The sequence below is a fragment of the Manacus candei genome, unplaced genomic scaffold, assembly GCF_025592945.1.
Source record: "Manacus candei isolate 608988 ecotype Guabito, Panama unplaced genomic scaffold, ASM2559294v1 h1tg000035l, whole genome shotgun sequence".
Taxonomy (NCBI): domain Eukaryota; kingdom Metazoa; phylum Chordata; class Aves; order Passeriformes; family Pipridae; genus Manacus; species Manacus candei.
Genome location: NW_026138083.1, coordinates 1,729,413 through 1,748,860, shown reverse-complemented (window position 1 = coordinate 1,748,860; position 19,448 = coordinate 1,729,413). Strand labels below are relative to the sequence as shown.

General features: G+C 45.0%; 1 protein-coding gene across 13 annotated transcripts in view; it reads left to right on the top strand.

The window, feature by feature from the left end:
• Positions 1–19,448, top strand: part of CCDC88A (coiled-coil domain containing 88A) — a 63,515-nt gene that overhangs the window by 36,767 nt on the left and 7,300 nt on the right. For 2 of the 13 annotated variants that reach the window (XM_051793079.1, XM_051793082.1), the window contains exons 16-32: positions 129–256; positions 2,497–2,638; positions 3,236–3,412; positions 3,861–4,022; positions 6,434–6,711; positions 7,494–7,637; positions 8,206–8,392; positions 8,714–8,859; positions 9,410–9,502; positions 9,687–9,901; positions 14,417–14,500; positions 15,469–15,672; positions 15,970–16,041; positions 16,602–16,688; positions 16,821–16,877; positions 17,021–17,101; positions 18,424–18,689. In XM_051793079.1, the coding sequence (XP_051649039.1) occupies positions 129–256; positions 2,497–2,638; positions 3,236–3,412; positions 3,861–4,022; positions 6,434–6,711; positions 7,494–7,637; positions 8,206–8,392; positions 8,714–8,859; positions 9,410–9,502; positions 9,687–9,901; positions 14,417–14,500; positions 15,469–15,672; positions 15,970–16,041; positions 16,602–16,688; positions 16,821–16,877; positions 17,021–17,101; positions 18,424–18,689 (2,523 nt within the window). The remainder of the gene's footprint in view (positions 1–128; positions 257–2,496; positions 2,639–3,235; positions 3,413–3,860; positions 4,023–6,433; positions 6,712–7,493; positions 7,638–8,205; positions 8,393–8,713; positions 8,860–9,409; positions 9,503–9,686; positions 9,902–14,416; positions 14,501–15,468; positions 15,673–15,969; positions 16,042–16,601; positions 16,689–16,820; positions 16,878–17,020; positions 17,102–18,423; positions 18,690–19,448) is intronic. The other 11 variants (XM_051793080.1, XM_051793083.1, XM_051793081.1 and 8 more) reach the window with 11 other exon arrangements.

Sequence of the window (19,448 nt, the reverse complement as noted above, 5' to 3'; positions counted from 1 at the left end):
GGGGAGGGTTAACGTTGAATTATTCAAGTCATGTAGTGATCAAAGGCTCCTGTCTGAGCACTCCTAGAACTGAGACTACGTTATTTGATTTCTGTGGAAACACTGACTTGTGTTTTCTTCTCTGCAAGGACCTGGTGAATGAAAAACTGAAGACTCAACAAATGAACAACGATCTGGAGAAACTTGCCCACGAGCTGGAGAAAATAGGCCTGAACAAGGAGCGGCTCCTGGAGGACGAGCAGAGCAGCGATGACAGGTGAGGGTGGCAGGGCCCACCTGAGAGAGAGAGCAAAGGAGGGGCTTTTTGATTCAGGAGGGGAAAACGGGCTTGTGCATCTCTGGGATTTGTAGGGCACACTCACAGACCCAAAATGGAACTCTGAAATGAATAAAAGAGCTGATGTGCTGTTACATTCTGTGACAGTGAGTTGCCACTTTTTGTTGCTAAGAAACTCACTGAAGTATGTCAGTAGATCCAGTTAATTATAATTAAATGTTTCGTGTTCCAGCCAGCAGCAGGAACAGTGGCAGTAAGAGATAATCAGCTCAAAGTGTATTTTTTTCCTTTTTGACACAAATGGTTTTTACACCTTGAACTGTCTCACTCTTTCCTTACAACTAATCCCTCCTACAAAAGGAAGCTGCATTCCCACTGACCCCGGTGGAAGTATCCAGTCCTTGAGTGTCTCCAGAACTTGGTGCTGGCTCCATCCCTCCTCCACACCTGCCATTGGGAAGCAGCTGCTACCCTGACATCTGTTTCCTCTGCTGGGTTTCCCTCTTCTGTCTTACCCTCCAGGGATTTAGGGAAAACCTGTGGCAGGAGAAAAGCAGAGTATTATGGGCCTCTGGCCAAGCTTTATTGCCCAGTGCTGTTCAGTGGGGTGATCTGTTATTACAACTGATTGTCATAAACGTGTAGGTTGATTTGGGGTTTTCTGTGTCAAAAGAAACCCACATAACTGGATTAAAAACCCCATATGGTTCCCTTTTTTACTGCCAGGGCTCTGTTACTGAGGTGGTGCCAGAGTCCTGGGGGTAAATCTGTTACCACCTCTTGTTTTCTCAGCTCCCAGATGAGCTCAGGAAAGGCCTCAGAACTTTTTCTAGTCCAGTCATTTTGATGATGGAAATGAAAAATGTACAATTTTTCTCTTCCTAATTGGAGAGAGTTGCTTGTGTTTTCAATGAATATTCTTGGTAGCACTTCAGTCTTTCCAGTGGGCCCTAAACTGGCCATGTTTTATGAGTTAACTTGGAAGTGTTTCCCATTTTCCCTTGTCTTTCCAATGTCTGTTGTCCTTGGACAAACACATTCATGGACTTTGAGTCTGAATACCCAGGTCTCAATGACATCAGAAAATTTGTGCCATCTTTCATTGTTAGGTGTTCAAAAGGAAACTGGATATTGGATCTCTGCTATTTGTCTTTTTTACGTAATTTTGTGACTTTTCAGTTACAGAAATTCTTATTTCCAACCAAATCTGTGCTTCAGCTCAAGGAGGTGAAATATTTTATATTCCACTAGTCATAGGCTGCCTACTGTTCCTGAAATCCCTGGGAACTACTTGTCATATCTTCAAATGTAGGATTCCCATCCTTCTACTTGATGCCACCGGACAGCTTTCTGCTTATTAATTCTCTTCCCATTGGTCTTCTGCTCCAGTTCCTGGCTGGATCTAATGCTCTTGTCCATTCAGGAGCCTCCTGCAGTCTGTGCCCTTCACTGAACTGATAGATCCTTCAGCAGCCAGCATTAAAAAGGGGGATATTAGTGGTTTGTTCTCTCCAGCTGTGGGGAGCAGTGGGATATTTTCCAGGTTCTGAGCCTTGTGCACAGTGACTGAACTGCTTCAAGTGATTAATGAGTGTGGGTTTCAGTATTTTCTATAGAGGGGACACAGTTATAAATTGATACAGCCTAAATCTGACCACTTCTGTCCCAGATAGGCACTTTGGGGTTTTTGGGTGCCCTACAATATTGTAAATATGGTGATAAATGGAAGCTTTACCCCTCAGGGGTGCTGACAGTCTTAAAATCCCAGCAGCTGGGCTGAGGGCACAATTTGCACAGTCAGGCACCAAAAGAGTGTGCACCTGCACAGTCCTTCCCTCTGTGAGCTGGCAGGGAATGGGAACTGAGGGAAATCCTGCTCTGCAAATCTTTCCCATCCTAATTGCGTTGGGGTCCCCGCTGGATCCTCTGGAGCAGAGCCAGGAGGAGGAGTGCAGTCACCACACCCAGGGTAATGATCCAGATAAACAGCCCCCTCCTTTTTGTGTGCCTAAAACACATCTGAAAGAAAGGAGGGGTCAAAAATGGGCTTTCCTACCATCTTCTGTCGGCTTCAGGCACGGGACTCGCTGGGAATACCGAGGTGTCTCCATGCTCTTCACTTCCCAGCATTTTTGAGGGTGGCCGTGAGGCTTCGTTCCAGGGTTCAAAAGCCTCAAATAGGTTTGGAAAACACGTACTTTTTTTTTGTTCTTGACCAGTAGGTACAAGCTCCTGGAGTCCAAACTGGAATCCACGCTCAAGAAGTCTCTGGAAATCAAAGAAGAGAAAATTGCTGCTTTGGAGGCTCGTTTGGAAGAGTCCACAAATCTCAACCAGCAGCTGCGTCAGGAGCTGAAAACAGTAAGGAAAAGGGCATTTTTCTGTGAGATTAAATGGTTCCTGTGTGATCTGTTGTTATTTCTGGTTTTGGGTAAGGCTGCAGAAAATCTGGGTGTTGTTTAGGTGATGGAAAGCAGGACAAAGGTGTGACTGCTTTCAAAGCTGTGTTGGAATCGCATGAAAAGCTGTAGAGTTTATTCGTTGTTCATTGAAAATGTCAGGTGGATAAATTATCTGGGACTGATTTGATTTGGGATGTCATTTCCAGTTATATTTCCCCACCTGCCTGCAAGAGCCTGAGCAGAGTGGTTAAAAAAAGAAATGCAGTCGCCTTGGCTGTAGGATTTTATTATAAAACTGGGGGGGTACAGTTGAAAACACTGAAATAAAATAGGAAATAGAGGTCTCCTGCTGTTAGGAAATGTTTGTTAGGGTGAAGTTATCCATACCCCTAAGTAATTTGTGCAGCATCTCCCCAGACATGTACAAAAAGCAAATTTACAGTCACAGTAACATAGAACTCCCTATTCTTTGAGAAGTGGCACGGCCAGGTAATAAATTAGGATGTCTAAAATGGGAAATTCTAAACCTAATCTGAGTTGTCTTAAATAATTCCAGGTGAAAAAGAACTACGAAGCTCTCAAGCAAAGACAAGAAGAGGAGAGGATGGTTCAGAATTCCCCGCCGAGAAGCGGAGAAGAAAATCAGTCCGTCAACAAGTGGGAGAAGGAAAATCAGGAAACGACCAGAGAATTGCTGAAAGTTAAAGATAGACTAATTGAAGTGGAGAGGAATGTAAGATGTGATTTAAATATGACTGTGGTTGTTTGTTGTTGGCTGTTGCAGTCCTACAAATGAGTGTTGGTGAAGTCTGTCGTTTGTCATCTGGTTCACATCCCAAGAGGAATCTGAGTTAAATAGTTTATGGAGCAGCTGGATTCTGCTCTGAGGGATGCCTTAAAACACTTGACAGGCATTTCAAAGGAAATATGAAAACCTGAATTTGCCCTTTTGGATGCAGAGCTCTCTCTTAAATCCCTCTGATCTAACCCTTATTCTCCTGGGGCCTGGAGGTGTCTCTGCTGTCCCTCCAGAAGTCCAACACTCATTACCTGGTTTTCCATCATAACCCTGTGTGTTCCTTGGTCCTGGAGGGTGATCCCCAGTGTTGTTGCACCCCGTGAATCCCTTGGAGAAGCAGCTGTGAGCTCACCCTCTGTGTTTGTTTTCCCCCCGTGCCCAGAACGCGACGCTGCAGGCGGAGAAGCAGGCGCTGAAGACGCAGCTGAAGCAGCTCGAGACTCAGAACAACAACCTGCAGGCCCAGATCCTGGCCCTGCAGAGACAGAGCGTGTCCCTGCAGGAGCAGAACACCACCCTGCAGACCCAGAATGCCAAGCTCCAGGTGAGGGTTTCCCCTTTGGCTCCCAAAAATAAAATTACGGCTGTTTTTCCAAACAAAATCAATGTGGTCTAAGTCACATTTTGCTTCTGGTGCCGACCTGGGAGAGAAGGTAATGTGGAAATAATCTGCACTCAGAGAGGACAAATAATAGTCTGTCTGCTGATGAATAAGTCCAGTCCTAGAAGTTGGTTTTAATCCTTCACGTTTGTCCAATTTAAACTCTTGACTTTATAGTCTTTAAACTCTCAATTTTATATACTTATGGGTAGGGTAGGTTCTCTTATCCTTCTCTTAAGCCTTTTAAGATTGCTTTGGTTTTTTTTATTTTGGTTATACATCTAAATTAGGTCAGGGAAGTGGTGTGTCCAGAGAGATTGTAATAAATTTTGTCTATTTTTATAAGTAGCTTAAAAAAAAAAAAAAAGGCAGAACCGTACCTAAAAGGAAAATCAAGATGCTTACTAAAGTATAGAATATATATTAAAAAAATATAGAATACTAAAAAAAAAACCCCAAAGAAACCCCAACCTAAGTATGTAAAGAGTGAATGTAGATAATTCAGAGGCAAAAGAAAGGTGATGTTTGACCATGGAAATGATTAAAATGGTTCACCTGGAATCTTGCAGCTCTCATGGCCAAGATTCAGATGTTGTCCTTCCTGCTTCAGTAGGGTTATTAAATAGATATCTCTTTTTTGTCTCTAAAAATGAAATGTTCTTGCTAATGGATCGAATGCTTTTTGGAGTTCTAAGAATCCAAATTCCTTAAAGAGGGAGCAAAAAGTCCACAATCCAGCAGAAACAGTGTCAGAAAGGATGGAGGGTTGGTGGAAATCCAAGTGTCAGGGACTTTTTAAACGAGGCAAATACGCATTTGGTGAAGACCTGGAGTTCTCATCCTGACTTTCTGGGAAGCAGGACACAGTTGTCCCAGGGTTGCACTTTGTGCTGCCACATTGAAACCTCGTTAGTGCACAGCACTCCAAGGAAACAGGACTTCTGGGCCTTCTCTGGCTGTTCAAAAGCAGTGGGCAGGGGCATGGAAATATCCCCTTTTAACCACAGGAGGATTTATCTCTGGGATTCAGAACTCTGAGTATTTTGTAACCCCATTTGTCAGAAAAACCCAGGAATATCTGTGTAGTTCTGTTTTTGCCTCATGCACAATGGCACAGGCCTTTCCTCTCTGGCAAGACAGCTCTCTGTCAACTCCAGATTAAACTGAAAGGTGAAGTTAGTTCCTGAAAATCAGAACTCTCAGCCCTATCTGAAGTGGAATCTCTGTCAGAACCGCTCCTGGCAGCTAATTCTTCTCTCCCTGCTGGTACCCACGAGGAGCAGACAAGAGAGGAGATGTTTTAGGGGGTAACTGGGAATTGGGAGCTGACAAAACTCGGGATTCAGCCTGGGCCGTGCCGTGAGACATGACTTCATTTCCAGGGAAAGGTTCAGCTTTCTCCTGTGTAACAAAGAGCAGTGCAGTTCCAACAGGAAGGGATTTGTTCCCTGGTAACAGCAGGCACTGCAGTGGGAGATGGAATTTTTTTCCCCTTAATAGATAGCCCGAGGGTTTTAGAAGCCTCAGGAGTTTGTGGTTTTTGTCTCTTGAATAGGAAAGAGAAGGGAATGAGCCTGATACGGGTCAGGTGACAAGATATCCAAGGATTAGATTTGGTTAATCTTTCCAGAGGCACAAAAAGTGAAGTTGTGGGTTGGTTGGGTTTTTTTAAAATTGTCTAATGTTGAAGGCTTTAGTGTGTTAATAGACATTAATAATGCTCTGACATAATTCTGAACTAGCTCCACAAAAGAATACAAAACAGAATGTGGGGAGTTCCTTCCAGCTGCTGTTATTTTATTTCCCTTTCTCTCTGTTAAATGGATGCTCCTGTTTGAACTCTCATTGTAAAAGGGTACGTGGGCACCATAAAGATTTTATGGTGACAATACAGATTCTGTACAATAGAGGTGTTCTTAAAAATAGATCTCTGTGCCAGCATGAAAGTTCCTTTTATTTTAGTCATGTCACAGATTTGGCTTATAATAGGATCACTGAGGAGCCATTTCTCCCAGATGTTTTGATGCCAGAGGAAAATGTTGTTCTTGTCTAGATAGCACTTTAACAGGTATTGAAAGGTAAATAAGAATTTGATTATTTAATCAAATTAACCAGTGCTTAATTGATTAATCAAATCAATTTAATCATATGGTTCAGTGCTTTCCTGTGATACTGCCATAAAAATATTCCTGGAATACTTTGAATTGGAGCTGTCTGTTGGGGTGTAAGAAAAGAGCATTCCCCTGAAAGGCTGGCAGGTAATGGAACAACCAGAAGGTCACTGAGGGGGTTAGGAGATAGACACAATAATCCAGACCACGAAATTAATTCGCAACAACCATTTGTGGCCGCAGGTGGAAAACTCCACCCTGAACTCCCAGAGCACGTCCCTGATGAACCAGAACGCCCAGCTGCTCATCCAGCAGTCGGCCCTGGAGAACGAGAACGAGGGCGTGCTCAAGGACAGGGAGGACCTCAAGGGCCTGTACGAGGCCCTGCTGAAGGACCACGAGAAGCTGGAGCAGCTGCACGAGCGCCAGGCGGCCGAGTACGAGTCGCTCATCGCCAAGCACGGCAGCCTCAAGGCCGCCCACAAGAACCTGGAGGTGGAGCACAAGGACCTGGAGGACAGGTGAGCACTGCCCTGCTGAGCAGCAACCACTGACAAGTTTGAGTAGAACTAGCTTGGCTTAAATCCTCAAGGTTTTGTGCTGGTTTAAAGGTAAACCAGCAGGGGAAATGAACCCAACTCAAAGGAGAGATTATAAGTCAGAATAACAATTTAATAAAATAATGCAATAAATACAATTATACAGACAAACAGTTGGTTTTAACCCACAAAACCCAACTGTATAACCCAGCACCCTGGGGCATGAACAGAGTGGTGTTCTTTGGGCCCCCTGAGTCCAAAGGAAAAGGAGAGGGGAAAACCTGTTGGTGAGAGTGGTGGTGCAGTCTGGTTGAGAGTGGTGGTCTCAGTCTGGTTGAGAGTGGTGGCCTGCAGTCTTCCTCTGGATCCCACGAGTGGTTAAAAAAGTCCCAAGACCCCAAGGTTATCTATCCTCCAGTTGAGGCAGGAATGCCCAGTGCCTCCCTCAGGGCGGGGAGTTCCACACTGGGTGTGAGCACAGGAGCATCCTCCTGTCTCATGGGCCTCTGAACACCCAGTTTATAGCCTGAGGAGTCAGGGGTGCTCTGGGCAGAGGGTGTAAATGGTCCATTGATAACAGTTTCTGGGCAGTGGCATGGAAGGCTGTAGAATACACAGTTTTGGGTTACACCCATCCAGTGATGAACTGGTCCCAGCTGTTCTAACTAGGACAGATTTGCAACTTTAAACAGTTGCCATTTCATAAAAACTCCATATTCTCTTCAGTCCACAAAAAGGCATTTAAATATTGTCTTGGTGTGCAGGTACAATCAGCTGCTGAAACAGAAGGTGCAACTGGAAGAGCTGGAGAAAGTTCTCAAGGCAGAACAGGAGAAGATGCTGCAGCAAAGTGAAAAGCACGAAACGGTGGCGGCAGAATATAAAAAACTTCGCGATGAGAATGAAAGGTAAAGATGAGTCTGACGTGTGTTAGTGGAGCTCTGAGCACCTGCCAGTGCAGCCTCAGCAAGTGTTGTGTGCCTTCACATTTCTGAACACCTCATGCTGCAACTTGGGGCTTCCATGATCCCACAAAAATAATTGTTACATCCTGAGGGTGCGTGTGGGGCAGAGGGATGTGGCAGGGCCCAGGAGGGACAAAGAGAACCCAGGGATTAATGTATCTGTGCTAAATCAATAACCTCTCTGGCTGCCAAAGTTTGGACCATTCCTATTTCCATCCTGTTTTCTGTGGGCAAGAAATCCTGTCTGTTTGTAGGATTTTTTTTTTTCTTTTGAAAAGTGGCATCTTAAAACTAGTTGTGATGTAGAGATCCTGAACATACAGAGAACACAGAGGGTTTGGATTCAAGGCAGAACACATTCCTAGGAAAATGAGACCGGGATGACTTCCCTACAGCCTGGGATAGTAAGGAATTTGTGTTTGATGGAGCGGTAGGAGCCTTGGAAATGCCATGTGGGTAACAAATGCATTCCCACCTGCCTTTCTTCTTTGCTGGTGTCTCCCAATCCCAGGCTCACTCACACCTACAGCCAGCTCGTGAGGGAGAATGAGGTTCTCCAGACTGACCACAAGAATCTGAAAACACTGTTGAACAATTCCAAACTGGAGCAAACGCGGTTGGAAGCGGAGTTTTCCAAGCTCAAAGAACAGTACCAGCAACTGGATATTACGTCGACAAAGCTGAATAATCAGTGTGAGGTATGTGAGAATTCTGGAATATTTATAGAAGTGTATTTGTGGATTGATAAAATCATGGGAAGTGCTGGAGAATTAGTCATTTGGTTTAGAGATAATGAAGTGGGTCCAGAGACTAATTAATTTGCCTGTTGTACCGGCTCATGTTGGTTTTAATTATTTAAAGAATCGGAGAGGCTTTTATCAGGTGATTCATGATTTAGTTTTCTGTTGGATTTGACTCTCAGAATGCCTTTGTGGACGCACATTTTCTCGATGATCTCGTTATCCTTGTGTAAAATACACTCACATATGTACACAAGGGCCATTTCATGTATTTTACAGCTGCTTAGCCAGCTCAAAGGGAACCTGGAGGAGGAGAACAGGCATCTGCTGGATCAAATTCAGACTTTAATGCTGCAAAATAGGACATTACTGGAGCAGAACATGGAAAGCAAGGATCTCTTCCATGTGGAGCAAAGGCAGTACATGTGAGTTTTGAAAATCACTGCGATACACTGATTTTCTTTAAAAAGCTTCTGTTAGATATGGAATTTAACTTGTGTGCTGCTTCTGAAACAAAAATTTCAATTGTAAATGTAAAGCAGATAAAAACTAAAAACCTTATATTTGTAGTTCTGAAGGATCAGTGCAACTGTGATTGTTATTGATTATTCAGAGGGGAAACAAAAATGTTTTTTATTCCTCATTCTACTACTGGCCAAATTTAGAATGGTAATCTCAACTTTTTAGTGAATTTGAGGGAAGAGAAAACAGGCTTGTCTAAATTACATTTATTATTTAAAAAGGGGGGAAGTTCTGTGGTGTAATAAAGGCAAATGGAAACTTTCTCAGTGTTATGAAGTTACACCTAAGTCTGCTTGTTTGCTGTATCTCTTGCTTTTTCAATAAGAAGCAAGTGTTACATTAGAATTCTTCACCAAAGATGACAGCTCTGAGATAACAGATCCCCAAGGGAACGCACTGCCCACACATTCCATACATTTTTGCACATCCATTATCCCTGGTTTCTGTTTGCAGTGACAAGCTCAATGAACTGAGGCGGCAGAAGGAGAAACTGGAGGAGAAGATAATGGATCAGTACAAGTTCTATGAGCCATCTCCACCCCGAAGGTACCGGTGAACACGATATCAGAGCAAAACACGACTTCAGGGCATAACCTGTTCTGCTCCAGCTGAAAATCGAGGTCTCCTCAAGTTCAGGGGGGCAGAACCACGTCTGTGTTTTGCATATGGATTAGGGGAAGCGTGAGGGCATAAACAATGTGTCATAAGTGTGCTGTGTCGTTGGTAACAGGAGGGGCAACTGGATCACCCTGAAGATGAGGAAGCTGATCAAGTCCAAGAAGGACGGGAACCGGGAGCGGCTCAAGTCCGTGACCCTCACGCCCACGCGCTCGGAATCCAGCGAGGGCTTCCTGCAGCTGCCCCACCAGGACAGCCAGGACAGCTCCTCGGTGGGCTCCAACTCCCTGGAGGATGGTCAGACCCTGGGCACCAAAAAGAGTAGCAGTGAGTACTGCAGGACGCTTCATTCTGCTAATAAACCCTGGCTTAAGTGTTGGGAAAGTCTGTGTCTCTTGGAGGGGTTTTAAAGGTAAAGTCTTTAGGAGCAGAGCCTGAGTTAATGTGAGGGCAGATTTGTGGTGACTTCTTGCAAACTCCCTGGAGTGTTGGGGCAGGAACAAGTTTTTAGCATTTCTGGAGCTAAATGTTGAAGCTCCATTTGCAGTGCTTGGGTAAGGTGAAGCAGGCACTGCTCCTGGGTCAGGCAAGCAGGATTCTGGATGGAATGTCAGATGTCACCACTCGTACCTCTTTTGTTTCTCCCTCTTGTCCCAGCATGAATCTCTCCCCTTGTCCTGGGAAGCGTTTTCCAAGCTGTGGCTGTGCTAACATCCTTAAAAACACCTTCTGCCTGAAGGTGTTCCCCAGCACCTCACAAAACCAGTGAGGAAAACTTCTGATCAAACTGGAAGGTGCAGCAGGAAGAGTTCATGTAGAGACACAGCCTCTTAAAAGGATGGGGATTGTTAGTGATCCCAAAATGAGAGCTAAAGTGGGAAGGGTTGCAGGGGGTGTGGATAGATGGAATATTCCAGACACAATTTGCTAACCTTGGAAGAGCCTCACAGCCATCACATGAGGGTGCCCATGGTATAAAAGGCCAGAGTCTGTTTATTATTATTTATTAACTATATTGTTTATGATCCACTCTTGGTGTGGATCATAAGCTGCCCGATTTCTCACAACTTGAGAGATAATATTGCAGCCAGGTTATCAGGATGTGATGGGTCTATTTAATAATTATGCACCAAAAGCATTTTGGCTGTGCATGTAAAAGCATCAGAATACATGAGCATTAACAGTCACTTCCAATCTTTGCACTACTCCTTTCAAATTTAATGTCTTGAGTTTCAAAAAAGCAGCAGGTTGATTTTTCTGGGGCTTGTGCCAGCTGTGAATCTGCTGTGTTAGAAATGATTAAAGCCATTACGATGTATTTCTTTTAATTCTGTGCTTCTTGCAGAAGCTTAGCCAAAGTTAAAACCACCAAAAAATGCTATCTCAGGGTGACTTTCAATCAGATTTGTGAGTGTTTTTTTTAATAACTGAAGGCAATAGTATGTTCAGGGGTACACTTTAGCACTTTTGTTGCTAACTTGTCCCGTTGGGAAGCCCAGCTTTTTTCAGTCCGAGGTTCAAAACAGCTACTTTTGAACTTTAAAAAAAAAAGCAACTGTTGCTTTTACATCCTGAGCGGTGTGGGGCGGGGGCGAGCGGAGCTGCCGTGGGTGTGTCTGTGAGTGTGCACGCTGTGGGTCAGCCCATCTGCTTCTGTGTCCCCTCTGTCATGCTGTGGCAGGGCTTTGGTGTGCCCGTGTTCTCCTCGTGGCCCTCGGGACCCCGTGGGGTGCAGTTCCCCCTCCCGGGGAGCCACGGCCGCAGTTCCGGTGGCTGAGCCTCAAAGGAGGTTTGGAGCTGTGCAGACCTCATTAATTTTCTACTCCGTGGGCCTCGTTCGTGTCCCCCTTAATCCCAGTGTGTTTATCCACAAACTGGAAGGGCTGATCTAATTCTGGATCCAAACCTTCCACCGTTACACACGTCGCCATGGAAACCCCGGGATTTGACAGAATTCGGGTGCCTCGTGTGCCAACTCAGCTCTGACAATCTTGCTGAGGCAGTTGGTGTCTCAGAGTGAAGAGAAGAGTATCTCAGTGTGACAAGTGCTAGTGATGGGGCACATTTTGCAGCCTGTTTCTTCTGCTCCTAGAGGGACTGTAAATCCTAAATCCCGGGATACTGTGGGGCCTTTCTTTTCTGTAAGAAGCAGTTTGGCAGCAGCAGCTTCCACTGCAGGAGCTCCAGGAGGGAACACATGTGAGCTGCCACGCTGAGGTGCTGGAGCTCCACCCTGGCTGATGGCAGTGCTGGCTCTGGGAAGAGCCGGGTTCTGTCCCAGCCTGGGAAGGGACGTGGTTCCAGCAGGAACTGCTGAGGTGAAATGTCCTGCATGTCCCTCAGGAGGCAGGAGAAGGCAGCTCACCTCCCCTGGCACACACCAGTGGTGTTCTCCTCAGCTAGAGAGCAGAGTATTTGACACAGAGGTCCCAAGGGCTCTAGGGTTCCTATCCCACACATTCCCCGTTGGAGATGCTGATCCCACACCTGATTACCCTGCTGCTGCCACTGCTGATGAAGAGATTTGGTGTGTGCCAGCTCTGGAAGGTGGTGATGGAGACAGGCCACTTTGCCACGCTCATGTGTTCCCAAGCCCTGTTATCTCACAGGGGATCCTGGCCCAGAATTCCCCTGTTGTGCAGAGAAAGCAGTACTTGAGGTGTCCCAGCATTCCCCAAGCCCCTGTGATCCCAGAGTGTGGGAGCTGGGAAGGAGGGGGTCCTGCATGGCTGTTGCTGTCCCTGCAGGTGGTGAGCATGTGTGTGCTCCTGACTGCAGGCCTTCACCTTGGCTTTTCATTCTCTGCTGGAAGTACAGCCTCCTCCTTCCCAGATCCTGCCCCCAAATCCTTCCTGGTCACTGCTGATGATCAGCTGAGTGCCACGGACCTGACACCTACTCTGGGCAGAATGGGACCACTTGAAGCTTTCCCACAGAAAGCCCAGGGCAGGCAGGGGGGATTTTTGTTTTCTGTGGACAAAACCAGATTCCCTTTGCTGCCTTCCACTGTAGCCTTTCCAGGTGATTACCAAAGTCCTAAGGAATGAGGGCTCTTAGTAAGCTGGATCTCTGGTAGTAGCACCAGGAGCAGACACATCATATCATAGTGGAAGTAAAAAAAGTCTGTTGGGCTCCATTTCCTATCACCAGGACATTTAGAAGATGTCTGCCTCATATTTTCTTGTGTGCGTGAACAAAACCCTTTGAAGATTTTAATACAGAATTCCTCAGAGGGTTGTTTGCAAACAGGAGGAGGGTCACAAAACAGGAGATTTCCTGATCAGGGGAGGAATTCTGCCATACTCATCATTCCTTCTCAGCTCAGAAAGCAGGAACATGTTCTCAGAATATTGAAAAGAGAAAGAACACTTAATTTCTGCTGTAGCTCTGCCATTTCAGTATTAATCATCATTATCATTCCAGGACATTTCTTGAGTTGGATTTTAAGCAGACATTACTTACATTATTCTCCCTTCAAGCAGGTTTTGCATTTTCCCAAGGGCCAGGTTTTGATGCAGGATTCCCAGGACAAAGGCCAGGTTCTGGTGCAGGATTTCCAGGACATCAGTAGTTGCAAGGGAGTTTCCTGGTGGGTACAGTTAAATCAGCCCTTTTGGAGGTGATCTCTGTTAATGGACAGGACAAATGACTCCAATGATTCTTGAACACGCTCTGGTTACTTTTTTAATAAGATTAGGGAGTTTTTAATTAAGAGGACTCAGTTATCTTGTCTACAAAGGATTATAGAGGGGTGAGTTATCTTGTCTGTTAAAGGATTATAGAAGTTACAGAAGAGTCATGTGTCATCTTGGTGCCAAAAAAATAGAAATAGAACAGAATGACCTCTTTGGTTCCATTGCATTGGGAGCCTCTTCCCCTGGGTGCAGACACAGGATGAGGCAGTGGAGAGGGAGGTGTCTTTATTTGCCTTTCAGGGTCCCCCATGTGCACTTGTAAATGCATATGTATATATGCACTGCTCCATCCTTTAATGCTGTTTGTAATTTTAACTCTGTAATTCTCCTCCTAGAACGTACCTCAGTTTGCTCTGGGCCCCCCCAAAACCTTGCAGCAATGCTCACGTTTGGATTTGCTGTGGTTTTGTTTCCTTTGGGGTTTTTTCAGCTGAGAAATCTGCACCTTTGAAGCAGATTATTTTGGTGAAACACTAAAATCACTGCTCACAGAGCGCGCTGGACAGGAGGCCCTTGTGGGTTTTCTGCAAGTAGGTGACCAAAATTCTTAGTGAGCACAAAATGAAAGAACTGGAGACTGATTATAAATTGTGTCCTGGTAGGTTTGTAGGACAAGCCATGACCAAAATTAATTAACCTCACAAAATAACGATGCGAATGTATTTTAAAGTAGAAGCTGTACTTAGAGTTGTGTTTTTCTTTATGTTCAAAAAGTGTTATTTTCCACAGTAAGAATTATGTAATGGACCATTTCTGTAACCACCTGCAAAGATGTTACATTTCTTTTTTTTATTTTTTTTTTAGTAAAAACTTTCAAGAGCTTCAAACTCTTGAAGCAGAGGAGTAGTGGGGAGTATTCCACTGCCCACCATAGTCCTGGGGAGTATTCCACTGCCCACCATAATTCTTGGTGCATTCCCGAGTATGTGAAGGTTCTCCTAGTGCAGTTTTCCCGTTGCAGGGTAGTTCCCATCCCTCATGCCCACCCAGCAGCGTGACAGTGGTAGCTTTTAGCATAGCCTACATAGCTTAAGCTCGAGACATTCATTTCTGTCCTTAGTTTCAACATTTAACTTCCATCTGTTCTTCTCCCCTTTTTTTCTTTCATTTCCCTGTTTCCGTTTTTCCTCATGCTATGACATAAAAGTGGGTGCACTGAAAAGACTGCCCTTTTTGAGGAACAGACCGAAGGAAAAAGACAAAATGAAGGCCTTCTACCGTCGCTCCATGTGTAAGACTTTATGACAGTTCAGCTTCTTCTCAATGGCTACACTGGCTTCCTTACTAATTTTTCACTAACCTCTCCCTGGACTGCGCTGTATTTTTCCTCCTCTTTGGCAATGTGCAAGTCCTGCTACGGTACAAGGAGCTGGAGCTTTTTCTTTTTACTTTTTCCCCCCCCTTTTTTTTTTTAAAAAAAAAAAAAACCTTGGCACTGAATACTTTATATATGTGCACACACACACACACTCACCCACACGTCCCCACGCACATCCATATAATCTATTCAGTGCATTGTGACTGCATATATTTGTATACATAGTTGTCTATATACACATGGCCCCATGTGTATATAAATTTACAGTGCACTGCGTTCACAGAGACGGTTCTAAATGACACGTTCTGCTAAGAAATCCCTGTGATTTTTTTTTTGTTTTGTTTTGTTTTGTTTAAAGGAAGTGTAGGCAATTGTGCAAGGCTCTCTGGTGGTCTGTCACTCTGCAAAGTACTCCTCAGTTGTCGTTGCCAGAACGTTGTATTGATTTCCTCTGTCTCCTTTTGTTTTCTGATGAGGGGCGGACAGTTTTGCTGAGCTGGGGGCAGTGCAGGTGAATCTCATCCGCTGTTGTATCTCGCTCTGTCGCTCTGTGACCCCGTGTGCCCGCAGTAAAACCTGCACCGCGCCAGGATCCCGTGGCACCGCTGGCACTCCCGGCCGAGCACCTTTTCTCCCCGTCCATCCCACGTTCTCGTGGCACGCGCGGCGTGCCCGGGCTCTCACGCACACCTGGCACGTCCTGGCATGGCGAGGACCCCGTAGACGCCCCTCCCTGCCCCCGAGCCGATTGCATGACGTTGTCTGTCCGTGCCAGCCCCGAGCCGCTCTCGCGCTTACGGACCTGTCGAGCTTTGCGGTGCGCAGTGCGAGCGAGCGGGGACGGCGCCCGCGCTGATCATCTGCTTTCATTTGCATCCCAGCCATGAATGACCTGGTGCAGTCCATGGTCCTGGCAGGAGGACAATGGACAGGTAGTTCTGAGCATCTGGAGGGTCCCGATGATATGTCCACGGGTAAAAGGAGGAAGGAATTGGGAGCTATGGCCTTCTCCACCACAGCCATCAACTTTGCCACTGTCAACTCCTCCACAGGCTTCAGATCCAAGCAGTTGCTAAATAATAAAGGTATAGGTAGAAGCTTTTTGCACCGCGATGTAACTGTGTAATGTTGATTTTTTTCTTATGCTTTAAGTTTCTCTACAAAAAGCAATCTTAATAACTCAGCTGCAGCACTAAAAGATAATGCATAGGTTTAATAACTGCAGTTATAAAATGTTCCAGGGTTTTTCCTGCAGAATATTTCCTAAAGAAAGAAATGGATTGCTTTGAAAAGTATTTTATTATGTTATACCAATGACAAGTATTTCAATAATCTTTTCCTTTTATTTTATTTTACATCTTCTTTTATGTCTCTGTGTGTAGATACTACATCCTATGAAGATGTAAGTCCCCAAGGTATTAGTGATGATTCTAGTACAGGATCAAGAGTTCATGGTAAGATGTGAACTTTAACTATATGAATTAAGGATATATGATGTGAATGTTAACACAGTTTGCAAAAATACAGTGAATGACTTGGTTGCAATGAGCATGTTCTCTCTGATTTCCATATCTCTCCAATGTATTGTATCATTTCTTCAGACTCTCCTTTTCTTCCTTATCTCCTACATCAGACAGATGTTCTGTGTCTCTGGTAGAAAGTACCTGTGAAGTGCATCTGAACAGGATCAAAGCATTTTCCTCTTCAGTGGGAAAGTGTTGTAACTTCCACTTAGAGTTAATAGTAAATAAAAGAAGTTATCATTTCAATCCTAAAAAACCCAAATCCCAATCTGGCCCGAGTTTTCAAAGTTTGTTGTTCAGTGAAGCCTAAATTTGCCATGTGCTGTAGTTTATAGAAGCATTCCGTGTTCCTTCAAGCAAAGCTTTGAAGCGAAAGCTGTAGTAGGTTACTTAGAAGTGAAGTTTTAACTCCTGTATAAACATTTACAACTAACATGAGCAGCAGGCATTTTTGAGGCTACTAACAGAGCATTTCCCTTGTATTGGCTCAGGAGTGCAGGACTTTGTCTGTGCAGATGCTCTTGCTCCTGCTGCTCGTGGCCTTCCAGCCCTGTGCCAGGTTCCCTGTCAGATCTGTTGTAAGTGCCCTGACCCCGAGCAGTCCCTCCTTCCACCCGTACCCGCCTCCCCCTGACAGTCACTCTCAGTTCTAAACAGACACTCTCTTTCTCTCTCTGTTTCCTCTCCCCTCTACTGTGCTATTCCTCCAGTGCCCTTTTCCAAAGTGTCCTCTTGGACCGCCTGGAAATTGCTCCGCTTTCTGATGTGTAAGAACCCCTGTGTTGCCCGTGGGCATGCTGGGCCTGTGTCAGTGCATGCCCTGCCTGAGCATTCTGGGAGCAGAATGTGAAGGGACCGTGGCCTCTGCTGCAATCTTGTTCACCACCGTGTCTCCTAATTTTCCATTCAGCTTCCAGACCAGCCAGCCTTGATAGTGGCAGGACATCCACTAGCAATAGCAATAACAATGCTTCACTCCATGAAGTCAAAGGTATGCTGGAGGGGAATTCACATCCGTGCTTCATTACTTCCATTCTTTTCTCTGTGAGATCATCTGTATAGATTAAAAAAAAAAAAAAACACCAAAACCCACAGCCAAAAAATTCCCCCTGCAAACCACAGCAGGTGCTTCCCTAAGTATTTCAGAGCCTTCATTCCCCAGATTGGCAACAAAGGTGTTACTAGAACTGATGATTTTAATAAATATCAAAAGGATGGTGTTGCTTTCTAAGTTACCGGCTATTTTAAATCAAACCTTACCCAGGTAGCAATGGTACAAAATAAGAATTCCCCCCAAATTACTTTAAAAGAAGTTGCTCCTTTTTTTTTTTTTTTTCTCCAAGCATCCTCCTGCACTGCTGCTGTGGGCTGTGTACTGTACAACTGGCCAAGGTGGCCTCTGTGATATATCCTGGAAACCTTTCTGGTTTGGATTTAACGGGTTAACAACAGCCCTGGACCTACCAGGACTCTCTAAATTACATCTCTGGTGATACATTTTTGTATCTAGTGGCTATTCTAGGTGTTGTACAGACTAGAGCACTGCCAGCTCAAGACTTCATTTAATATTCATGGCTTCATTTATGGAATGGTGTCTGTTTGTTTGGAAATTTAGGAATGAATGCCAGCTGAGTTTTTCTAATAGTTTATATGACATCTCTTTGATTACTCCCTTCTGTAAAAGATTCCTTGAGGTCCTCCTTGCCCCGGTTCAGAAATCCCTGCTGTAAGAAATTAATCTTTGTTCAAACTTAATTTCATTTCTTAAGAGTAACACGAAGTCAGAAATACTTGATTATCCCTGAGTATTTTTTTTAGCAATTCACCATTTCTGACAAATAAAAAGAATTGGGCTTGTGGCATTTATTTTGCATTTAACACCATGTGCTTCCTTCAGGTCCCAGTTGTAACCAACTAGGAGTAACAGCAGAAAGTGTTGGAGAAGCAGCATTCCTAAGTAGATCTTGTTGGAGGAAATATTTCCTTTCCATTAAACCTTTTGTATTTCATTTAACATCCCATTGCCACGTGCCTCCCAGTGATGCTGAACAAGAGCAGAGATGTATCCTTAGCCTCTTGGAATGTCATGTTATGTGGGTGGAGGCCCAGATTATAATGAGAAGGAGTTTTTATTAAAAAAAAAAAAATCACGTTTAAAGTGGTGCAAAAGGTAAGTCAGGGGAGTGAAAAAGGACAACTGGTTTATTTTTAGTCATTTAAAGAGAATTAGTGTTCTGGGTCTGAGTCGGGTTGTCCACGTTCCCAGCCGTGCTGTGTGTTTCTGACGGGAATCCCTGCTCCCCTTGCCCCCAGCAGGCGCAGTGAACAGCCAGAGCCGGCCCCAGAGCCACAGCAGTGGGGAGTTCAGCCTCCTGCACGAGCACGAGGCCTGGTCCAGCAGCAGCAGCAGCCCCACCCAGTACCTGAAGGGTCCCACCCGCTCCAGCCCCGTGCCCCAGCTGAGAACTCCCGAGGCGCTGGAGAGCCGTGGAAAACACCCCAAAACGGGCTCCCCCGGCAGCGAAGTGGTCACCCTGCAGCAGTTCCTGGAGGAGAGCAACAAGAGTAACTCCAGTGAGGTCAGTCTGGAGGGTCTTCTGGCTACGTGGTGTCGCTCGGCCGGGCTCAGTTAGTGCCAGGCGCAGGGAGGAGAATTGCTGTAAAGCCTTGTGGAGCTGTTGGTCTCTCTTGTGTATCCTGTTGTCAGCTCTGTCCTGCATCAGCAGCAAGGGAGATGTTTGGCTTCATGCCCTGAGGAGACTCTTGTCTGCTTCAGTTCTGTCTTTGTAATATTAATGGGAAACAAAAAGCAACCTTGGAGCTTATTGAAATCTGAGAGGGATCAGACCAAGGGAATGTTTCTGTAAAGCAGTGACAGTTTGTTAGACACCCCAAATCACCTTTTCTGTGCTGGTATTCCATTTTCTTCCTCCCTAGTTCTTGAGTAGATCTGCCCAAAACCCAGAAGGGCTGTAGGATAAAGCCAGACAGTCACTTGTGACCAGGATGTCTCAGGAGGAAGGGTCAGGCTCTGTTTTATTTAAATGACACAAGTGAAATGGAAAAAATACACATTCCCAGCTGGTCTGATTGGGGTTGTCTAGAACAGAGACTTGGATCTGGAGGAGATTCTACACTTCTTTGTTAAATGCTTGCATTGATCTCTCACCTGTGGTCTCCTTGACATGGATTTTTAGGTTTTAAGTGTGTATGTATTATACATGTTTAATACTGCTTTTAGAGCTGACAAATCGAAAAAACCATAATAATCTTTGTAGGGTCGTTCTGCATTTATGTTCCCAAAGATCTCTTAGGAAAAGGTAAAGATTAACAATTAT